The sequence below is a fragment of the Heloderma suspectum genome, chromosome 10 (genome assembly GCF_057233095.1).
Source record: "Heloderma suspectum isolate Gila_16-S chromosome 10, 16-S_ref, whole genome shotgun sequence".
NCBI lineage: Eukaryota > Metazoa > Chordata > Lepidosauria > Squamata > Helodermatidae > Heloderma > Heloderma suspectum.
The window spans coordinates 8,288,896-8,312,104 of record NC_139467.1 but is presented as its reverse complement, the minus strand read 5'-3'; the positions used below and the strand labels follow the sequence as shown (position 1 = coordinate 8,312,104).

General features: G+C 50.5%; 1 protein-coding gene across 1 annotated transcript; it reads right to left on the bottom strand.

Moving 5' to 3' along the window:
• Positions 1 to 472: 472 nt before the first annotated feature.
• On the bottom strand, positions 473 to 22,760 carry LOC146337590 (thymus-specific serine protease-like). The gene is made up of 12 exons (XM_084814942.1): positions 22,082 to 22,760; positions 16,166 to 16,356; positions 14,898 to 14,994; positions 12,800 to 12,929; positions 11,466 to 11,589; positions 9,420 to 9,497; positions 8,437 to 8,484; positions 6,425 to 6,694; positions 4,992 to 5,130; positions 3,968 to 4,147; positions 2,682 to 2,827; positions 473 to 910 (listed from the first exon to the last, which is right to left on the bottom strand). The coding sequence occupies exons 1-12, from the start codon at positions 22,143 to 22,145 to the stop codon at positions 848 to 850; spliced, it is 1,530 nt and encodes a 509-aa protein (XP_084671068.1). The 5' UTR covers positions 22,146 to 22,760; the 3' UTR covers positions 473 to 847.
• Positions 22,761 to 23,209: the final 449 nt, after the last annotated feature.

The window sequence follows — 23,209 nt, the reverse complement described above, 5'->3', positions numbered from 1 at the left end:
GTGAGTTTTGCGTTTTGGATCTCAGACCCCACCTCTGCCTTCTACTTAATTTCTGAGGCAAGTTACATTTCATTTAGCCTCTCCAGCTTCCTTCTGGGAAATGGGTGTTGTGTGACTGGCCATGCCCAGCCTGGCAGCCATTTTGTGAATAGGAAAGCCCCTCTTGTGGCAGCCATTTTGTGCAAGCATCCACAAAACTCAGTATTTCAAACGGGCCGACCAGCCCCAAAAGGTTGGAGATGATTGGATTATAAGCCATTACACTGTGTTGGACTACAGCTCCCATCATGGATTATGGGAAAGCACCAGGTTGGGGAAGGTTACATTATACCCTTGGTGCTTCTTCCACCAACTCTCTCCTTTCTGGCCTTCTTTCCCGGATATATCATGGCCTCTGATCTCTGCTCCCTCAGCTATACCACCCAGAACCTGCTCAAATATCTTCTGCTCACTAAAAAGAAAGGGCACCTCTCCTGTGAAGTCTTCGGTTTAATATCCCAACTGAAATGAACTTCATTTGTGTATAGTCTGGAGTTAGTAGCAGAGGAGCAAGGCTGGTTAAAAAAGAAGCGGCAACCCCACCCTCCTTCCACACATAAAGATGGCTTGAGTGACAGAGTATCATAATATCAACAAGGATTAATCAATTGGATTTTTTTTTTAAATCTGCTTTTGAAAAATGAAGTGTAAAAATAATTTTTAAACCATGACTGTGACAGAAGAGTCAGTTCCCAGGTGACTAAAAGACATTCTATGATGGTCCTTAAGGCGGGAAGGGTCCAAGCAGGTTTTCTCCATGAGAGGTTATGGCAGCATGAGCCAGTGACGCCTCTTCCCATCTGACCACTCAGGGGTCTTGATGCATCTTCCTCGCTAATTCCAGCCACTCGCCAACCTGGACCATGATTTGCTGTGGGGGGAAAGAAGAAAACCAGGGTTGGCCACATGTCTCACTGCACTTAACAGAGGATGCTCTGTGTTCCCTTGGCCCTGATATGGCCAAGCTCTCACCAAAACTCACCTTTACAGACCATTCCCTGAATATATTTTACAATGCTTGAATACTGATTTTACTGTTTTTATTTATTTGGCACAATTATATGTATTTACTTATTACATTTCTAATCCACCCAATAACTAATGTTCTCTGGGCGGATTACAACCAGTTAAAAACTAAAATAGCATTTTAAAACACAATTAAAAATATAAAATATAATAAAAATGTTTAAAAGAATACAATATAATGCCAAACAATAATCAGCACAGGAATTGATAAAACAACCATGTCTCATCTTCCTTCCACCATGGAACTCCCATCCAGGCACTGACCAAACCCAAACCCACTTAGCTTCAGCAATGTGTTTGTATCTTCTGTCCTCAGAACAGGCCCTGGGATATTTATATTCATTATTTATTTAACAGATTTCTAGTCCACTTTTCAGGACTAGAATTGAACTTCATCCTAATTTAACATACAAAGTACATAATCAAGCCTAGAAACAATGAACAGTAACGGTATTGAAAACAGTAAGTCTTGAAAATCCTCCTGAGGACAGCAAAGGGGATCATATGCACTTCCCAGGGGGAGGGCATTCCAAAGATGTGGGGCCACCACAGGAAAAGCCCTCTCCCTGGTACTTGCTAATCTGACAGCTCCCAGTGGTGGATCAGAGAGAGCAGGGTCTCAGATGCTGATCTTAAAGCTCAGGGAAGTTCAACATGGGTGCAGGCCGTCCTTCAGACAGCCTGGTGCTGGCTTCAACGATACAAGGTCATCAAAAGATTCCTGGGGAATCTCTGTCAATGTTTAGAAGGGCTGCAGCTCAGTGGCAGAGCACGTGCTTAGCGTACAGGAGGGTCCCAGGTTTGCTCTTCGGCATGTCCCCTGCCTGAAACCCTGGCGAACTGCTGCCAGTCGGACTAGACAATGTGGAGCTAGACGGATCAAGGGTCTGGCTCAGTAGAAGGCAGCTTCCTATGTCTACCATTTCCCACCACCATCAGCACTGCTTTTAACTGCTGTCAAAAGAATATTCAGGCCCGTGCTGTGTTTACTGAGCTGTGCCCGGTCAATAGAATCTGAGATTCTATTGGACAGCCAGCATGGTGTTGTGGCGAGAGTGTTGGATGGGGAGCTGGGAGATCCGGGTTCTAGTCCCTACCCGGCCATGGAAGTTCCCTGGGTGACTTTGGGCCAGTCACAGACTCCCAGCCCAACCCACCTCACAGGGTTGTTGTTGTGAGGATAAAATGGAGAAGAGGAGGAGGAGAATGTAAGCCACCTTGGGTTCTTGCAAGAGGAAAAGGTGGGATATAAATGCAATAAATAAATCTCCATCTTCAGAGGCAGCCATCCTTCGAATACCAGATGCTGGTGACAACAACAAGGAAGGACAATCGCTCACATGCCCTAAATCTGCCTGGCCACTGCTCGAAACAGGAGCAGCCCTGCAAGATCATGGAAAGGGTCCTATTGCCCTAACGCTTTGGTTTTCTTTGGGCAGACCCTTTCCAGGGATCAAGTGCCAGGGTTCATGGACCAAGAAGTAAACTGGGCACTGATAGGAGGAAATGAAACATCCCCCGCTCCAAAAAAAAGGGGTTCTGGATTCCAGCCAAATTCTTTCCCCTGTTGCCCCAGCCCCAAATGCTTCTGGTCAGCCTCCCTGGCCCATTCTCACCTGTCGGGCCTGAACAAGGGGCGAGGGGTCGGAGGGTCTGGATGGCAACATGTCAGCACAGTGGGCCGTGCCACGGATTAGAATGGCCAGCTCGGCAAGCGACTGGTTCTGGAGGACACTTAGCACGTGCCAAGGATCGATGTCGCCTGGGGAGAGGAAAGAGATTTAAAAAGGGAGAGGAAGCAGAACAATGAGCAATTCTGATCCAACAGGAGTCTCAGAAGCAAAGGACTAGCACAGCTTTCCACAACCTGGTGCCCTCCAGAGGTGTTGGACTGCAGCTCCCACCATCCCCAGCCAGAGGCCATGCTGGCTGGGGATGATGGGAGCTGCATTCCAACATCTGGAGGGCACCAAGTTGTGGAACATTGGTCTAATGTGATGGAAAGGTTCCTCCTGTGCAAGCACCGAGTCACTGCTGACTCCTAGAGGGACGCCGCTTTCGCTGGCATTTTCATGGCAGACAATAGCGGGGTGGTTTGCCATTGCCTTCCCCAGTTGTGAGTGACTACCTTTCCCCCAGCAAGCTGGGTCCTCATTTTACTGACCTCGGAAGGATGGAGGGCTGAGTCGACCTGAGCCGGCTACCTGGGACCCAGCTTCCGCTGGGATCAAACTCAGGTCATGGGGAGAGTTTCGGTTGCAATACTGCTGCCTACCACTCTGCGCCACACGAGGCTAATGTGATGAGGGATAGCCAAAACTCAGGCTTCAGAGCTAGATCCTCGTCCTCAAACCCACCCCTTAATTAGGTCAAATACTTAACATAAGGCTCCAGAGAGACTGTTCTATGGACCTTTGCTGCAAACGAACACAGGAGAGCCTGCTTTGGATGCTACAGAGACCGTCACCAGCAGTCTGCACGTTTGCTTACTGGTACTTCCTGAGCTGCCCTTAGCAACTACTTATTCTCTGAAGAAAAGCTTCCAGAACCCTGCCATTCCAGCTTCTGCTGTCCTGAGTAAGTATCTTACTATCTTCTTTGTGCCCCCAAATGAGGAAAACGTTGACACATTTCTGCAGAGGGATAGGCCCACATCCTGATGGGAAGAAATCTCACCGTGTCACAGTGTCAATCTGAAATATTCACTCGCTCTTTTGTGGTTCGCCTGGGCATCTGACAAAGGACTGCAGAAATGTACATCTCTCATAATGTGCGGAATGTAATAATTGGTGAGTAATTCACTACCCTGAAAATCTAACAGCATAACCCTACGCATTTCTGCTGAATTACACGATGCATGTGGCAGTCCGACGCTGCCCCCGCCCCCCGACATCCTCCATACCATTAACGAACAGGACACGGGAGGCTTTGGGGTGGTCGGCCCCGTAGTAGTCATTGGTGAAAGCCACTGCTTCCTGGACGCTGCGAGGAGAGATGTTGAAGACTTGCGTGCACGTATCGAGCGAGGACGTCAGGTTGGAAAGGCGGGAGAAGGGGCAGGTGGGATCCTCACAGCTCGGGTCTAGAGCGGGAAGAAATGCAGGGTGGAGGCCATCCAGGGTCATGGGTATTAATGCCAGTGGAAAAGCCCTGGGTCCTGTCAGTCAGGGGCTAGGCTGGGCCATGATGCAAGACAAGGGCGTGTGAGGACCAAACTGGACAGGATGGTAAGCACATCTTTGGCCCTGGTGGGCCTGCTTAAATGTCTGGTGCCATTTTAGGTTGTAGCAAGCTGAAGATTTGGCGGTCGGTGGAAAGAGGGTGGGACCAGGGGAATGGGGTGGGGCCTTCTGGGGAACCCCAAAGGGCCAAACTGAGACCCCAGGAAGCCTGGATTTGGCTGCAGGCCAGAGGTTCAACCCCCCTGGTTAAGTTTGTCCCAAAGATTTCAGTGGAACCCACGGAGAATTGAACCAATGCCAACACTGTTCTCTTTCGGCACCAGGTGAAGACCTTTCTCTTTACTCAGGCATTTGGCAGCATATGATGAGCTTTAATCAGGTCCTGCATTTGTCTGTGGTTATGGTTGATCGCTCATAGTTATGGCTGATCGATGTTTTAGATATATGTGGTCTCTGTGTGTACCATCTGTGTTTTTTTTTATGTAAATGGTTTTGTTTTAATTTTGTATACTGTATTTGTAATGGTTTTTAATCTTTTTAGACCACCCAGAGAGCTTTGGTTATGGGGCAGTATAGAAATGTAATTAATAATAATAACATGCAGAGCCCCACACCAGAGAAAGTGAATTTTGGAATATGGCCTTTTCACAGAGTACATATGCACATGGATGTTCTCATAGAAAAAAGGTGAAGGGACGTGTATGTGAAGACGACAGGGGTGGGCAGGGTTTGACTCTCACTTACAGTATCCGAACTCTGTACATGTCTGGAAGAACCACTGCCTCATCGTGTTCCACCCAGTGACCTCGGTATTGCGCAGTTCCTCCAACTCCACCGAGTAAGAATTCTGCATGCACCACGTGTTTGTCATGCCTAAGAACTCCTAACAGAAATAAGAGGAGCCCTGTAAAAGGCTTCGTGTGAATGCTGGTTCCATCCCAGAACCTATTCTGACCTACAAGCACAGCCTTCACCAATCCGGCACCCTTTACACATGTTGGGAAATCCAGCACCCTTTACACATGTTTCCCAAGCCGGATGGGGCCAGCTTGGGGAAAGTGCAGTGCTGTGCCAATGGTGTTTTTCTCTACCGTTTCTATGGTATGAAAAGGAGTCAAGAGTTCTGTGCCCAGCTGAATGTTGGAGAATCCTGGAATTCGTCATATGTGTTTGAATGGATTAGATGGCCTGTCAAAGCTGCATAACATTTGCATATTAGGAAAACAACTATTATGAAGAAAAAGACACACACATTTTCTTTGTTTTTAGGGGATTCATGCTTAGGTGACTACAGGTGTCAATTAGGAAGAGGCATTCCTGACTGAGAGAAGAGGAGAAGAAGGAACGCCTCTTCTCAGGAGGAGCCTGCCACTCAGGGATTTGGAACTATGTCCACAAAGATAAACTAAACCATTTTTGCAAGAAGTGCTGCCCAACTCATTGTGGGCCCCTGTCTATCCAAAGGGTTTCAGTCAATTCATCGACTAATGTTGCTGACTTATTAAGAATGTTCGCAACTTCTTGCAAAGACATCTGATGAGATCTTGGCATTTCTAATAAGGGGCACAGGGATGCCTTAAACCAGCCTTCCCCATCCTAGTGACTTCCAGATATATCGGACTATAACTCCCCCATCATCCCCAGCCAGCATGATGGGAGTTGTAGCTTTTCAATCAATCAATTGCCTTATTAATATGGTGAATATGATTAATACTAAGGACTAATACTATTCATTATTAATTAACAATTATATTCATAGTTATCATAACTATTAATAGTTAGTCAATGGACCTAACAGCTGGAACAGCCCTTAGTTTGATACAGCACAGCATTCAAACCAGCTTATGCAGCTGTCTGAGTTGGACACATGGAGTGTGAGTGAAGTCATGCCCCATGGCACCCCTAGACATGGCCCTGCCATAGTGCACCCCTGTAGCCCCCTGAGGGAGGGGTCTGTCCACTCCATTCCCCTGAGGGAGGGGTGCCCAGAGCATGGGGGAAGGGGCAGGCATGTAACTTTGTCCCTTGGCTTCAAACTGCATCAACTACAAAGGTATGTGCTGGTGACGAAACACTCCCTCCCTCTTGTGCCAGCCAGCCTGCCTGCTCGCCGCCTGCATGGAATTCCTAGTCACCAATGGCGGCCAGGCTGCTGCTTAAGTACAAGGCCATCTCACGTTGTTGGCAGTGATAAGTCTATGGTAGGCGGAGCCGTTGCTGTGGTTGGTCATCTTGCCACACAAGTCAGCCACGCTCCACTCTGGGCTTTCAGCATTGTACTGCACGACGCCCATGAAGATGTCGGCCAGGTTGCTGAGCAGCTGTACACAGTCGTCTGTCCCGCCCAAAGGCCTGCAGGAGTGGAAGTCCTTTGCTAGTTGAGCCAGCTGCCCGGCACGCACCAGGCTGTCCACGGTGGAGAAGGCCTCCGTCACTGCCTCCAGGCACTGCAGGGAGAGCAAAAACAGTCTCACCCGGGGTGCGGAGGGTCTTTCTGAAAGTGGGGCAAGGGGAACGTGAGGTCTGAGGCATTTGGTGGCAAGAACCAGGGGCCCCCAAGCCAGCCTCCCCCAGCCTGGTCCCCTCCAGATGGGTTGGACTACAACTCCCATCCTCCCCAGCTAGCACAGCCCTTGGCAGCTGCCCTATGTGCCTGACAAGTCAAGTGTGCTACAGCGGCCAGAACAGGGGAGCCAGGACTGCTGGCCTCTGGGCACAACTCTCGATCTGGAGTGGAGTCCATTGGGCTGGGAGACAACAAGGAGTTTTGGAGGGAGGGGGTGCAGAAAGCTCGGGCTCCTGGGTCCTATCCCTCAAGCCGCCTTGCAGAAAGGTGGGACATACAGTGAAATAATCCACAAGAAACAGACACACTTTGGAAGCAGACTGGAGTCTAGAGGATCGGAGCACATAAAAGAACACAGAGGTTGTTGGGTTCACTGGGAAGCATCTGGGGGTGAACAAGAATAATGCTCAGCATTTACATAGAACAACCTTCCCCAACTGGGCCCCTCCAGATGTGTTGGACTACAAGTCCCATCACTCCCAGCCAACATGGCAGGGGACAATGAGAGTGGTAGTCTGTCAGGGTTCCCCTTATGATCAGGACCCCTGAGCAACTCCTTAAGGATCTCTCGCCTTTGTAAGTGTCCTACCTTCCTTCTTTTACCTTCCCCTTTCCAATAATGTGGGGTTTAGGCTGTAGACATGGGGTGATTGACACTCTAGATATGGGGTTTAACCACAACAGTTTACTGGTAAGTTAAAGCAACCAAATCACAACTAAAGGTATTTACAGAATAGAGCTGAGTGACACAAAAGGCATTAGGAAAAAATAAAAGTTGCAAAACACAAGTTCCTTTACCCTAGCTGTACTTAAGACTTTTCCAGGCTGCTCCTTCCTGCTCCTCCTTCAGGCTCTGGCCTCCCCAAGTCTGCTCTCACTGGCTCTCTCTCCCCCTTTTTATATACCCTCCACCCCCAAAAACCAAAAGTACTGCTTAAAACCTGAAGAAATTAAACTTAACCAGAGAAATGAAACTGAAACTTAACTTGGGAAATGGAACTATTCCTCTCAGGGATAGTTTTGTTTCTTCTGCAAACAAAAAAACCCAAGCCTCTAAGCCTGACTTTTTCCCCCCTTTGCCTCTGTAGGCCTCAAACGTTCACACTTGCCTAAGGCCACCCAGCGAGCGAACCAGAGGCTTCCTGGGGCTCACACTCTTACACGAACAGGCACTAGGAAGGAGCATGTAGGCCTGGGATTGGGAACTGTTTAGCCATTAGGGGCTGCATTGCTTTCCAGCTCACCCGCAGGGGACTGGATGACATAGGGGGGATCCTCCTCCTAAAGCCTTCCCCCCTCCCCTTCCCCCACCCCGGATATTGTAGAGGAGTTTCTCCCTGCAAGAAAGGTGCAGAGCGACGGCTCCTGCCTCTCCCTGCACAGAGAATTTAAGGACCGAGCCATGACTCAGCCGCCCACTCATCCCCTCTCTGCTTCAAGGATGGGGAGGAAGCCGAGGCCCAGATGGGCCAGACTGGTTGGTCCACGGGCCGGAGGTTTCCCATCTCTGCTGGCTTTCTGAGATTCCCAGCAGGCAGAAGCTGCAGCCCCAGGAAATGCACCACAGGTAGCCAAATGGCCAAAGCTGTGATCATTTTATGTCAAACATTAAAAAAAACTGACCTCTTTGGAGCCGCCAACCACTGGATTCGACAGACTCGCAGCGACAACCTAGAGAGACGGGAGCCAAAGGGAGGCGGTTCAGGGACATATGAATGAACCTGGGAACCTTGCGAGTCAGGCCACTGGCTAGTCTAAGCCAGAACTATCTACTCTGACAGGCAGGGGCTCTCCGGAAGGGGCCTCTCTCTGCCTTCCTAGCCTTTTTCTTGGTGATACCAGGGAACGTGGAAGATTCCCTCTGCCACCCAACAGTGGCAACACAGGCCCAGACATTCTGCAACCGAGATCAAGAGAGGTTGGCTTCGCACCAAGCCACCGGCAGCCCAAGATCCTTAACCAAGGACTATAAATTTTTTTTAGACTGCCTCATGTCCTTTTTTCAGGGGGAAGCGGGGGCTGTCTTACAGTCATCCCAGTATCCAGTTTGTAAAAGGGCTGAAGAGTTTGTAGAGAAGGAGAACCTGTTCGCAGAGGTAGGTTGACTGGGGGAGATCAGGGCTGGGGGTGCTGCTGCGTCCAGCTAGCACTGGGATGTCTGATTTCTGTATTCTCATGGGCCAGGCCGTGGCCCACGGTGGGGGAGAGGGTACGTTTGGGGAGAACACAGAGGTTCATTTTGCGCCCCACAAGCTGATCCCTTCCTGACTGGCTGAGCTCTGTGATAACCAGTCAAAATCTAACATGACGGACTCAACAGTCACAAAGCACACGAGCTCATCCACAGCTGGACTATTACATTTAAAAACCAAGAGAGAGATGTATATTATACAGTGGCGTCTCTCTTTCCATTTTTTATTTTTTACATCTTGGAAAACTGCCCCCCTCTCTGACATTTTTCTTCCTCCTTTGAACAAGTCTGTGGCCGAATCTTTCACCATACCTTGATTCAAATCTGGGAGGGCCCATAGGAGCCAGCCTTGGCCCACCAAGCTGGCCATCCCTGAACTCCAAGGACATTTGGCTCCTCAGCAAGAAGACCTCACCTTGTCGTAGCCCGTGAAATCCAGCTGGGCTCTGACTGGGGCGGAGGAAGCAACAGCAGCAAAAACCAGATGGGGATACTGGAACAGAAAGAAAGAGAAAGAAGTATTTTCCCTTGGGATCATCAAACACCACCATCCCAACCTGGCTTTCTCCAGCTGTATCAAAGTATAGCTCCCATCACCCTCAGCTGTAATGGGATGATGGGAGGTGTAGTCTGACACATCTGGACAGCACTGGAGTGGGGATCTAACCCCTTGTTTGGGGATATCTGACCCCTTGATGTAAACCCTTCATCTGCCACCATCTCCCATTCCACCATGGCTCTCAATTCAAGACTTCCAGCTTGCAAAAAGGTCCCAAATCACCATATACAGTCAGGGCCAGAAATATTGGAGCAAGGATAACTGTTTTGGCAGTTGGCCACTGTACACCACCACATTGAAGTTGAAAGGAAACACCCAGATGGGAGCGAAGTCAGGACATTCAGCTGTAATTCAAGGGGTTTGACAAAAGTGGGGCACCAACCATTCAGGAAGGACAGCCAGTGGCATAACACCCCCCCCCCCCATCGTTGGTGGCTCATAAGTAATGGAACAAACCAACATCATTTCAAACTTCAGCATTGCCTTTAATACCTGGATGAAAATCCTTTGCAGTCAATGACTGCCTGAAGTCTGGGACCCATGGACATGACCAAATGCTGAGTTTCCTCCCTCAAGATGCTTTGCCAGGCCTTTGCTGCAGCTGCCGCTTGTTTGTGGATCTTTCTGCCTTCAGACTTGTCTTCAGTAAGTGAAGAGCATGCTCTTTGGATTGAGATCAGGTGACTGACTTGGCCATTGAAGAACATCCCACTTCTTTGCCTGGAGAAACTCCTGGGTAGCTTTTGCTGTATGTTTTGGGTCATTATCCATCTGCAATATGAAGCGGCATCCTATCAGTTTGGCAGCATTCGGCTGAATCTGAGCAGAAAGTATAGCCCTATACACTTCAGAATTCATCCTGCTGCTTTTATCAGCAGTCAGGTCATCAATAAACACCAGTGACCCGGTTCCATTGGCAGCCATACATGCCCATGCCATAACACTGCCCCCACCATGTTTGACAGACGATGTGGTATGCTTTGGATCATGAGCTGTTCCTTTCCTTCTCCATACTTTTCTCTTGCCATCATTCTGGTACAAGTTAATCTTGGTTTCATCAGTCCAAAGAATCTTATTCCAGAACTGGGCAGGCTTTTTTAGGTGTTTGCTGGCAAAGGCTAATCTGGCCTTTCGGTTCTTGAGCGTTACCAGTGGTTTGCACCTTGTTGTGAAGCCTCTGTATTTACGTTCATAAAGCCGTCTCTTGACTGTAGATGTTGCCAATGACATGCCTACCTCCGCAAGAGCGTTCTTGACCTGGCTAGATGTTGTGAAAGGATTCCTCTTCACCATGAGCAGCATTCTGCGGTCATCCACTTGGGTTGTCTTCCGTGGTCTTCCAGGCCTTTTGCTGTTGCTGAGCTTGCCAGTTGATTCCTTCTTTTTTAGGATGTTCCAAACTGTTGTATTGGCCACTCCCACTGTTTTTGCTATCTCTCTGATGGGTTTATTTTGTTTCCTCAGCCTAATGATGGTCTCCTTCACTCGCATGGACACCTCTTTGGACCTCATGTTGGGGGTTCCAGTGAACAGCTACCAAATGCAGATGTAACACTCAGAACCACCCCCAGGCCTTTTATCTGCTTGATTGGTCATGGGGTACCCAGGAAACAGGCCACACCTGGCCATGTAGCTGCTTGTCAGCCATTCACTCCATTACTTATGAGCCACCAACGATGGGTGTGTGTGTATGCCACTGGCTGTACTTCCTGAATGGTTGGTGCCCCACTTTTGTCAAACCCCTTGAATTACAGCTGAAAGTCCTGACTTCGCTCCCATCTGGGTGTGTTTCCTTTCAACTTCAATGTGGTGGTGTACAGAGGCCAACTGCCAAAACAGTTATCCTTGTTCCAATATTTCTGGCCCTGACTGTAAGCCCTACAGAGGCCTTCGGGGCCCTACCTTGAGTCTGAACCAGGCAGCCAGGTTGCCAGCATAGGAGCCTCCAAAGCAAATCCAGGTGGTGTTAGCTGTCAAGTTATACTTATGGGTGATGAAGCGGTGGAAGGAAAGGAGGTCAGCCAACCTGAGAAGGGAGACAAAGGCAAAGCTTCACAAACAAAGGTAAAGACGGGTTCCGCAGAACACACTTGAACTGTCTCTGGCTGTATCCTCACAACGCGGGTGATTGGAGGGTGATGAAAAGATGTCTCTTCCTAGGTACACTTATTGCCAGTGCAATGTACATGTCAAATGGTGAGTACAGTAGCAGAAAGGAGGAGCTCTTCCAAATGAATAGCATGGAGTTCTGGGTGCCTGGGCAGAGCCAGCCCAAGAGACTTTGCTGCCCGAAGTGGAGCTCAAAGAGCGGGCCTCCCACTCACCCACCCACCGCAAGGACCAACACTTCTGAAAAGGCCTTGCGGCACCCCTGAAACACCCACCCTTGCCTTCTTCTGTCTGCAAGGGGAGGCCGCCTGAACCAAGCCGCCCTGCCTGCCGAGGGTGTGTGTGAACAAAGTTTCCAGTGGTCAGAGGGTGGAGCTCAGCCTTGCCCAACCTGAAGCCCTCCGGATGTGTTTGAATGCAACTCTCATCATAACGGGAGTTGCAGTGCAACACCTCTGGAGGGTGCCACTTTGGGGAAGGCAGGTGCAGATCATGTACCTGGAGATGAACCGCTGCTCCATTCCAGCCAGGATGCATCTCTCCTGATCCAGAGCTGGAAATCTGATCCAGGAATCGCAGTCCAACAATTCCCTTTTGACGCAGCCTAAACACAACCCCTCCAGAACCCCCAGACATGTCTGTGCGCATTCCACAGTTCCGCTCAAGGGCAGAATAAGCGTGGAACGTGATACCAAGCATTGCGGTCAGCCTCCCACCAACCTCAGCTTTTCTTCTTCTTCCGAACAATTTGACTTATTTTTATTCGGTTGATTGGTTTTGTAGTCATGTATATTTGAAAAAGGAATAAAGAGTATTTTCAAAGAAAAAACACTAAATTTCTAGCCCTCAAGGCTAGGACAATAGGCTTGAAAATGCATAGGCCCTGCCTGAGGAGAAGGCACCAGGTTTGCGTGTGAATGAGGTTTCCAGGGGTCAGAGCATAGAGCTTTGGTGCCCCCCGTAACCAGCATAAGCTGTGCAAAAGAAACCAAAAGATGCCAATGAGCTGAGATATGTGTGCTGGATGCAGATAGAGTTAGGGATACCCTTAGCACAACACAGGGGTGCTGCACCGCCAAGGCCCCACTCCCCGCAACGGATGAGCTGTAGCCAAGGTGCTGACTCACGCTTGCTGACTAGTCAGGAACTGGAGGTTGTGGTCCTCCAGCCCATCAGGGTTGAGGCTGGTGCCATAGAAACGGTGCTCCAGGGCCGCCAGCAGGGCTCCGTACTTTTCGGCCAGCTCCACGTGGTGCCCTGCAATTGGAACAAGAAAGAGATAATCAGCTCCAGGCAGAATCAAACCACTGCCCTTCAGGGGAGGGCAGCCTTGTAGAGATCTGATGATGGGCCGGTGGTACATTGCGACAGTGCTTCAGATAGCCCCCATCAACCCCATCAAACCCAAGCCATGGGACTCGATGGCCTTGTAGGCCCCTTCCAACCCTACTATTCTATGATTAACCCCCTTTCTGTTAGTTCACGCCAAAAGCTTTCTTGTGCCAGGAACTACGTCGCTGAAGTGGCCAAGATCTTAAAAAGAGGAGACCCAATAGATGGGTCATGTTGTTTTTAAGAAGATCGGTGTAAGAACATAAGAAGAGCCCTGTGGGCTCAGTCCGAAGGCCTCTCTTGTTGAGAGTCCTCTTTCCCTGGATGCCTCTGGGAAGCACACAGCAATGCATGGTTAACAGGGGGCAGTGGAGGCGGGTGGCTCTGATGTCAGTGGGGTGGTGAATCTGCTCAGGGGTTCAGTCAGAACCAGTTACAACTCTAAAGGATCTCTCCAGGGTGCTTTGCAACCCAACTGACATCAGAGCCACCCGCCGCCTCCACTGCAGGGTGGGGAACATGGTAAGGCACACGAGCTGGTGAGTCCCTTCCACAAGCACTGGTGCGTACAGCGGAGCCGAGTCATGGGAGCCCTGCAGGATCAGACCAAGGGTCCACCGAGTCCAGTGTTTTACACAAGTACTGAGTCCAGTACAGTGGAGCCAAGTCACAGGAGCCCTGCAGGATCAGACCGAGGGTCCACCGAGTCTCCAGTGCTTTGTTTCCAAAACAGGCTACCCAGTTGCTTCTCCATTAAGCAGAGACCGCGCGGTGGATTTCCTGCATTGGCAGCGGGTTGGACAAGATGACCCTTAAGGCTCCTTCCAAGCCTTATCCCGGTATTCGGTGGCGGACCACCTCGAGATTCCACTGAGCTGTCTTGCCCAGTGACAGAGCGATCCTCCATCAGTTTCAGGAAGTGCGCAATCCTACAGACACTTACCTGGGAATAATCGAAGGGGCTCACTTGCGAGTAGACAAGTGTAAGATTGCACCATAAGCATGTTTGGAATCCATCTAAGTGAGAGGCCATCAGCAGATTGAGTTGGCAGCAAATCGCATAGCCCCTCCCCATTGTGTGAAGAAGTGCTTAAGCGATGAAGACTCCTGCATCACTTTAAAGCATCCCTGGGGGTAATCTATCGGGGGCCACATGCCAGAGCCAAAATGGGCGTCTCTCTCTCTTTCTCTCTCTCTCATTCCTTCACTCCTTCTGTCACTCCTTCCTCTTCTTCCCTGCTCAGCGAGCTGCCAGGAAAAGGACAGATTGCTCTTGCCAGAGGTCTGAACTGATGCTTCCAGAGGGCTTTTGAAAGTAGGCCCAAGCACCACATAAAATTAGTCTGAGGGGCACACATGGCCTTAGGGCCAAAGGTTGCCCATCCCTGCAAAGACTACCAAATTTATTATGGTAAAAGCTTTGGTGGACTCAGAGGCATGTGAATGGTTATCCTTAGCAAGTAGGCACAGATAGGGGAGTAAAGAAAGCAATAATTCATGGTAACAAAATCCTCCTGGGATTGCAAAGTTAATGCAATGCCTGCAGAGGGACTGGAAGTCATTCTCTCTCTTCATGCCCAAAGGGATAGAATCAAACCTTTTGATAAAGTCTAATTCAGCCTTCCCCAAGTTGGGGAGCTCCAGATGAGTTGGTGTACAAGTCCCATCACCCCTACCTGACTTGGGATGATGGGATTTGTACTCCAACTCATCTGGAAGCACCGAGGATGGGAAAGGCTAAGGCACACAGCATCATGGTTGCCAATTCTGGTTGCTAATCTTGGGTATTGGAAGCAAGGCTGAACGCTACGCTCTGGCAAACCCTGGCTCAAATCAGCCCCCAAAAAGGGTCCTCCACAACCCAGTCATTCAGCTCAATCCAGTGGCACCTACCTGATAGCACAGAATAGTCCAATAAGGAACCCTCGCCCTCAATGTAGAGGAAGACAGGCCCGCCGCGTTGCCAGAACTGTGGGTTAACCTGGAACTGCTGTGGATTGCGGGGAGACAAGGAAGAGGAACCAGGCACTGGGTATAAAGGCAGAGCTGAAGTGACCCACTCACCAGCATGACTGACTCCAGGGGGTGGGTGCGCAGCAGTCTTGCGTGCTGTACTGTACCCCGCCCCCGCCACTAACCCCACGATCCATGAATGTGTTTTAAATTTATGCAGCCAGGACTGTGTTCTCAGTATCTCTTAATCCTGATGGGAGAATAATGGCCATTCAGCTCCCTTCCCTCCTGAGGCTGTCAGAGGGAGAGGAAGCAGCAGCCCTGTTAGTGCTTCAATCCAGCGCCATGATCTCCTGAATTTTGCAGCTAAAAATCTAGTACCTGAATTTGCTTGTATTCCCCTTCATCCTTCCCCATGCCTTTTGCTTTTGTGTCATGTCTTTTAGATGCTAAGCCTGCAGGCAGGGGACGTCTTCTTTCTGATTTTCATAAACCACTCTGGGAGCCTTTTTGGCTGAACCTGGGAGTACAAGTTAGGGCTGTGCACCACTTCAGCCCAAAGCCTGAAGCCCAAGTCAGAGCGGGCTGCTTTGGGTCGCTTCGAGCCCCTTCCGAGGGGAGGCCTCTGCTACCGCATCACCGTCATCGCCGCCGACAGTTCCTGCGGCCTGGACGCACGCCGGCTCTTAGTGCGGGGAGTCACCATTTCAAAATAAATGTAAATGGCGATTTCCTGGAAGTTCCTGGAAGTTGCCATTTTAAAAATGGCAACCCTCTGCCATAAGAGCCTGCCCCGCCCAGGCTGCAGGAGCTGGGGGCGGCAATGATGATGATGGTGGCGGAGAAGGCGGTTGCAAGGGAGGCGGCGACAGAAGAGGAGGTGGTGGCGATGGAGGAGGAGGCAGCGGCAAGGGGAGGAGGAGCTGGGGGTTTGCGTGGGGCGTCAGGGGGACCTGAAACGGGATTCAGCCCTCCGAATCCCACTTCAGGTTTGGGGCCAAGTCAGGTCAAGGGCCCCCCAAAGCAGCCTGAGCTGAATCAGGCCCACCTCCAAAGCCACGAAGTGGCTTCCGAGTTGGATTGGGGGGCCCCTCCACAGCCCTAGTAAAAATGCTCCAGGCAGATAATCCATGTGTAGGTTGAGCGTTTCCTCGCGCATCCTCTGGGAGCAAGTGCTTTGCCCCCAAGTCCTCGCTGCCTTCGTTTACCTGGTTGAATGTGCGGTGGTCCTGCCAGCTGAAGTGGTCCAGGGGTTGTTGGATGATGCCGCTGTCAAGGCGGCTCCCTGCCCCTGGGGGCAGCCCCTGTGTCAGGAGTTGCAAGCGACCGTAGGCATCTACCGCGGCCTGTTTCTCTCGCTGCTGCAGGATGTGCTGGCGGAAGAGCCAGAAATTTTTGCCTGGGGGGGGGGGGAACAGAAAGACGTCTGAAGCTGGGCATTTGTACGCAGTGCTGGACTCTGCAAATTTCCATGCACTAAGTTAAAGAGTAAAGAGTTTAGTGGCACCTTGCATAGCTGGCCCTGCCATTAGGTAGAGTGAGGCAGCTGATTTGGAGTGTCACGAAACAGCAGAAAGCTCTTGGTCATTTCATGTATCGCTGTTTTGAGTACCGGGAAGGGGGAGAGGTTCTTGTGGGGAAGATATTTGGACTTCAACTCCCATCAGCCTGAGCCAGCATGGCTAATGGTCAGGAATTCTGGGAGTTGTAGTTCAAAACATCTGGAGAGCAGCTGGCCATGGAGGCTCTGATGTCAGTGGGGCAGTGAATCCACTCCAGATTTCAATCAGAACCAGTCAGAACTCTAAAGGAGCTCCCCAAGTGCTTCTGCAAATTGGATAGCTCCTTTAGAGTTCTGACAGAGACCCGGAGCGGATTCACTGCCCCACTGACAGCGGAGCCCCCAGCTTCCACTGGCAGCTGGCCAGCTGATCTACTCTCTCTTCTGCCTGCAGCAAACTAACATGGCAGCCCCTGCAGAAGATGGATTAGATCAGCCGTCCCCAAGCTGGTGCCCCCCAGATGTACTGGACTCCAATGGCCATCATGACTGGGGGATGATGGGAGTTGTTGCAGCCCAACACATCTGGAGCACACCAGGTTGGGGGAGGCTGCATTAGATTAACTTGCAACAGCTAGTGCCCTGTCTGGTAAGGCACAATGCAAAGGAGTAGCTACCCGTGCCTTATTAGAAAATATAACCTGAGGGTTGTAGCCATCATGCTTGAATCCTTTCTGCCTCCAAGTGTCAGACCGAGTGAGCTTCAATTCTGTTTGCTCCTTGGTTTGCCTTTCTGCAAAGTGGAGTTTAAAATCCTACCTGCATGAGGGACGAAGAGGGGCGGAGATAATTCTTGCGATATTCTCATTCATGGAGGGTATTGGCCGTTTGATAAGAGTTGGAGAAGCAGTGTAAATAATCCCAAAAGAATTAGTAGCCTGCTAAAAAAGGTGGAGGTTTTGCAGGGAAGGGAGGCACAGCTCTGTCCCTCCTCCAGCAGCCTGCTGGATTGTATGCTGGGTGTGGAGGAGGGACAGAGAGCTCCATTCCTCCTCAGCCCACTCACACGCCTCCATGCAGTTCCCTGTCACCTACAGCAAGGCTTACAAGGCTGGCTCAGGGACATTCCACAGGCCAGCATTTTGTTAGCTGGCTAATGTGGATATGCTGTTTTTTTGTGAAGGGTTTTAAGTGGATTTGGTATACTTATGAAATGATTATGATGATTTATTGCATTTATATCCCACCTTTCTTCCATCATGGAACTCAAGGTGGCTACATGTGGTTCCTAGGTGGTCTCCCCTCCAGGCACTGGCCAGACCCAAGCCTGCTTAGCTTCCGCGAGGTAGCTGTCTCATGTGCCTTCGAACTATGCCCTGGGACCTGGTATATGCCTATGCCCTGGTATATATCTTTGCTGTATATTGTTACAGGGGTTGGGGAGGATGTCTTCCTGTCCTTGTGAGCTAGTTTGAACATTATTTGGTGTGCCAAATGGCGTATGAGTAAATAATAATAAATGAAAGAATGATTGCAAGTTAACTAGCCTTTTATTGGCACTCAGTTTTGTAAAGAATAATTTTAATATCATGTTTCATTCTTCTTTTTATCTTTTGTTCATTTTATCTGTTGTCGTTCACCACTCCGGAGTCTGTTTAGATGTGGGGTGGTATACTAATGCTGTAAATAAATAAATAAATAAGTTACTCCAAAGGTGAAGGTGGTTCGAAAGGGGATGGCTGTTCATGGTGAGTACACTTATTCACATTTGCCTCTGGTCAGCAACAGGTTTAGTAGGTTTTTGCACTGTTTCAAAACCTGATTAACCAGATGCAAAATTAGACAAAAGAAATATTTGTCTACATCAGGAGAAGCGAAGCCTCTATCAAACCGAAACTGCTTCTCTCCAAGAGGACCGCCTGCTTCCAGCCTCAGTGGAGCATGCGAGGGGGGCTTCTATCAGGGTTGCTCGAGGTACGATGCGAAGCGAGGGGTTGCGCGTTGCTGATTCTCCGTGAAGCCCAGCTTCTGCTTCCTGGCGTCTTGCTTCCCAAAAGCGTCGTTCGGTGAAAAAGGAGACGCACGAGCTGCTGATCACCCCACACCTGTGTCCTGTTAGCAGCAGCACGTGCGCAGAGCGGCATTTTGTTAGGCTCATGACTCTTCAGAGTGAGGCCCAGGGCCAGCCGCAGGCCCTCCTGGACTCCATCTCAAATGTCTCAGTGGGCTCCTGCCCCAGCCTTGCTGCCTGACCACCAACACCTTTAAAATCCCTGCACTTCACAAGCGGGATGCCCTTCATCAAAAGAGTAAGGGGAGAAATTACCATTTTTTCACCAGACGTAGACGGTGTTTATAAATCCTGTCTGTCTAACAGGAAGAACGGGATCCGTCTGTGCACTGCACGGGACCTGGCGCATAACTTCTTTTTAGAGACTAAAAGAGTTTCTGGGGCTCAAGGGTGCCTAGAATAAATGCCGTCTGCCCTGCTCCTTAAATCCTCAGTGCCTGGAGACAGGCTGAGTGCAACCTGGTGTAGGAGGGAGGGAGGAAGAGAAGGCTCTCTGTACCTGATCAGGTGCTCTTAACTCCATTAGTACTCAGTGCATTCCAGGACACAGCTCCGATTTTAAGAACAGAGCCAGGGCCCCACGCCTCACCCCAAACGAGATCATACAGCCGGGGCAAGAGAAAGATGCACTTGCAGGGAATATGCTATTACACAGAGAGGTGATGCGCCCATTACTTCAGTTAAGCAGAGCCACTGTTTCTTCTCAGGCTCCTTATGCAGCCCTGGAGCACGGCCACCCCTGGGGTTGGAGCACCTGCACGTACACCCAGCAATGTCTGTATCTCGCTCCTATCCTGCCTGCTGCTCATGAACCCAAGGCAGCGCGCGCAGGGCTTCTACCAGGCAGTCTCTCATCCAGGCACTGGCCAGGCCCAGGGCAGTGAGCTCCCGGAAGGCAACTGCATCACCAGGTGACTTCAGAGCAAAGCTGGGGAACCTTCCCTCCCTCCATCACCCCACCCGGAATGCTGCATTCCTTCTGGAAAAACCTGCCATGGTCACATGCCAATGACTGGAGCCACCCCAGCGCTCTCCCCCCACTCCACTCACACCCTCATCCATTCGACTCACTCTCACTCCCCACTGTTCTTTCTTCCCCCCCCCTTCTTTCTCTTCTTCCCCCTTCTCTCCCCAGCCACCTTCCCATTCTCAGTTCTGGTCACAACAACAACAACTAGGGTGTGTGGGTGTTTTTTTAAAAAACATTCCACTGGCACCTGCAAAAGCTTTTTTAAAAGTCTAATTGCTGGCAAGATTTGCAGGGAGGGGTAGTTGCAGAGCATGGGGAGGAAAGGGCTAACCCACCCCGTCCTAGCTGCAGCCCTGCAGGCCAGATGTGGAGTCAGCACTGGCCAGTGGAGGCTGGTGGCTCCAATGTCAGTGAGGCAGTGAATCTTCTCCAGGTTTCAGTCAGAACCACCTTGGCTTCGCACCTTGGAGAGCTCCTTTAGAGTTCTGACTAAAACCTGGGGCAGATTCGCACACACCCCACTGACATTGGAGCCACCCGCCCCCATTGCCACAGATTGCATTCAGCCGTGGGCTGGAGATTCCGGACCCCTGCTTCAGACCACGGCCCTGAATGACCATGGGAGCTGTATCTGCACTGGGGTGGAAGCTCAGAGCAAGGCAAGCAGCAGACGGTTATTAATACTGGAATCCCTTTGATATGAGTAGGTTTGCCAAATTTTCACTGGCCCTGCTCCTGTGCCTTTAACAGGATCCCCAAATGCAGAAATTAATCCCCTACCTCTTATACCACCTAGCCTGATGAAGAGTTCTGGAGAACTCAAACGCTTACACAATCTTTTCTGGTATTTTGGTTGATCCTAATAAAGCACAACCCAGCTGTGGAGTTTGGATTGTTTTCCCTCATGGGCCACCACAGCTATCTCAGTTTTTTATGTGCCTTGAAAAATACCCTATTTAGCCATTCATGGTGGAATCTACCACCAGAGGAAAAAGATTTTCTACCATGTGAAGAAGGAGTTCACATTCTGAGTCCATACCCTCTGGCTATTTGGTAACACTACACAATTTGGCTTCTGTTGTCTTTTTTTTTACCTAGTACACCACCTAAAATTAAGTTCTGCCTTTGCTGATTAGTCACGTTTCTCTTCATTTCTGCTTTCTGACCGCTCAGGGACCTGCAGGCTTCAGCCAGGGCAAGAGACAGATCTGAGATACAGCCGGCCTTTATCTTTTCACTACTGGGGCTTAGCTGTGGCTTCTTTGTCCCAGAATGCTAGGTGCTGTCGGATACCTGCCACATCTATCAGTGACTCATTAACCTAGTTTGCATGATCACCGTGGCTTAACCCAAAAACAGCCTATGGGTTACTTCAAGTTCTTTCCCCCTCCAACAAGCCATGCTGCCCGGGTTTGGATGACAGGACAAGCTAGGGCGATTGAGCAAATGGCTCCTGGCACGTGTGAACTGGCTCATTCAATCTGAGATCACCATTTTGAAATGAAGCCTCTAGTGCAGACTTCATGATCACACAATCTGGTCTACTCCTTTAACTTTTCTTTTTCTTCCTCCATACTCTGCCTCTGATACCACCTAGCCTGATGAAGAGTTCTGGAGACCTCGAAAGCTTGCAAGATCTTTTGTGGCATTTTGATTGATCTTAATGAAGCTATTGTATATAACTGTGGATTTTGCATTTCCCCCTCCATGATTTTGGATTTTTTATTCACAGACCAGTGCAGCTATCTTTGTTGGGGGCGGGGTTAAACTATATCTCAGGGTAGCCCAATAAAATTGGCTGCCAATAGATTCAGGACAGACAGATGGAAGAACTTCTACACACAGTGCAGAATGAACCTATGGAACTCACTGCCACAAGATGCCTAACCCTTTCCTCCTGGTGGGGGAGGAAAACAGGTTCTATTGCTTTGGTACTTCTCACAGGAAACATAGGAGCAGGGGGGATTTGGAGAGGGAAAATAGCAATTTGCAGACCTCGTGACCACAACATCTGGCCAAAGTTTTGGACTTTTCTGTTTCTTCCTCCATCCCCTGCCTCTTATACAACCTAGCCTGATGAAGCATTCCGGAGAATTCCAAAGTTTGTACATTTATGTAGAACTTTGGTGGATACTAAACAACATTGCCCAATTGTGGATGCTGGATCTTTTTTTATGGCTTTTTTTAAAAAAGGTTTGTACAAATCTATGGTGGAGCAGAGGTCCACCTATGGCTGTTAGTCATGACAGCTAAACAGAGCCTCCATGTCAAACAGCAGTCTACCCCCAGACACCAGATATTTGGGACACATAACAGGGGAGGGCTGATGCACTTGGGTTTCCCCAAAACATATGGCTAGCCACTGTCAGAAACAGAATACTGGGCTACATGGGTCTTTGGTTTGATTGTACCCATCCCATTTTTCTCGCGCTTTCTTGCCCCAAACGCTAAGCGGAGCGCGGACCAGCCCTCGGGGCCTTCCCACGTCGTGTGCCTGCGTCGCAACCCTCTTACCGGCGCGCATCAAGGGCCGAGGATTTGGGGCTGATGGCAGAGTCGAAAGGGAGCGAAGAGGGACTCACCTGCCTGAGCCAGGGCCAGCAACACAAGGGGCAAGGCCGCCCCGGAGAGCTGGAAGGAACCCATTTCTCACCCCCCTCTGGACCACAGGGGAAGGATCCGGTGGGAAGTCGCTTCGGAAATTTAAAGAGAAAGCCCCCCGGCGCAACACCCTTTCGCCCCTCACGTGACCAGCTGCCCATGCGCTGCCCCTCCCACCATTGTGAGAGGGCGCTGCCTGCAAGATTGCCGAGGGAAGGGCTCAGCAATGGGTTCAAAAGTATTTTTTCTTCCTTCCTTCCTTCCCTGCGTCCCATTCATGCACGGTTGCCAACTTGAGAACAGAAAACGAGCCTGTGCCATTACGAGCAGCCTGCATCCTCAGAAATCTAAGCTTTTCCACTGTGTTTCCTTATCAGGGAAAAGCTTCCCCCGGCTAAAAAACCAAAACATCCACACGTGGGATGCTCCATGAAAGACACAGGAGCAAAGCCAGAAGAAAAGTTGGCAACGGCAGAGATGGGCAGGGACTGGCGATCCGCCAGGGCAGGCCCGATGGCTTGCAGGGTGGCAGCGTTGCTGTAAAAAGCGCAGCCGAACACGGCCCGCCGGTCACGGGGCGCGCCACGGGCGAGCGCGGAGGCGCGGCGCGACCCGCTCGGCGCGTGGAAGCGCGCGGGAATCCCCGCCGCCGGCACGCCCGACTCTCCCGCCGGCGGCTCCGCCCTGCGGGGGGGCGGACCGGGACCGCGCATCGTGCGGCGGGAGCCGCGCAGGAGCCGCGCGGGCGTGCAGCCGTCGCCTCTGGCGGCGCCCCCGGGCCCTCCTCCCCGCGCGGCTCGCGGCCCCGCTGTTGCAGTTTTCCGTCCGTGGCCTGGTTTTAGGACTTTTCCGCTCTTTCCCCATCCCGTTTTTCGTTGTTGTTGTTGGCTTTTTGAATCACCAACCCTGATGAAGAGTTCTGGAGAACTAGAGAGCTTGCACACTCCTGGCGGCGTTTTGGTTGGTACTGAGACAGGTTTTCCTCAACTGTGAAGTTTGCATTTTTATTTCTCATGGACCAGCATTGGTTCTTATATGCTTATTTATGTCTTGGCTATTGTTCTTTGCAAAACCTCATCAACACTGATAGCACTAAATTATAATGATAA

What these genes read in the sequence shown, in the direction of transcription:
- LOC146337590 (XM_084814942.1), bottom strand. Translation starts at nt 22,145, where the DNA reads ATGGGTTCCTTCCAGCTCTCCGGGGCGGCCTTGCCCCTTGTGTTGCTG. An exon ending in GGACTATTCTGTGCTATCAG is followed by an intron (nt 12,930 to 14,897) that starts GTAGGTGCCACT and finishes TTCCAATTGCAG; the next exon opens with GGCACCACGTGGAGCTGGCC. An exon ending in CCCTTGTTCAGGCCCGACAG is followed by an intron (nt 911 to 2,681) that starts GTGAGAATGGGC and finishes TTCCCCCCACAG; the next exon opens with CAAATCATGGTCCAGGTTGG.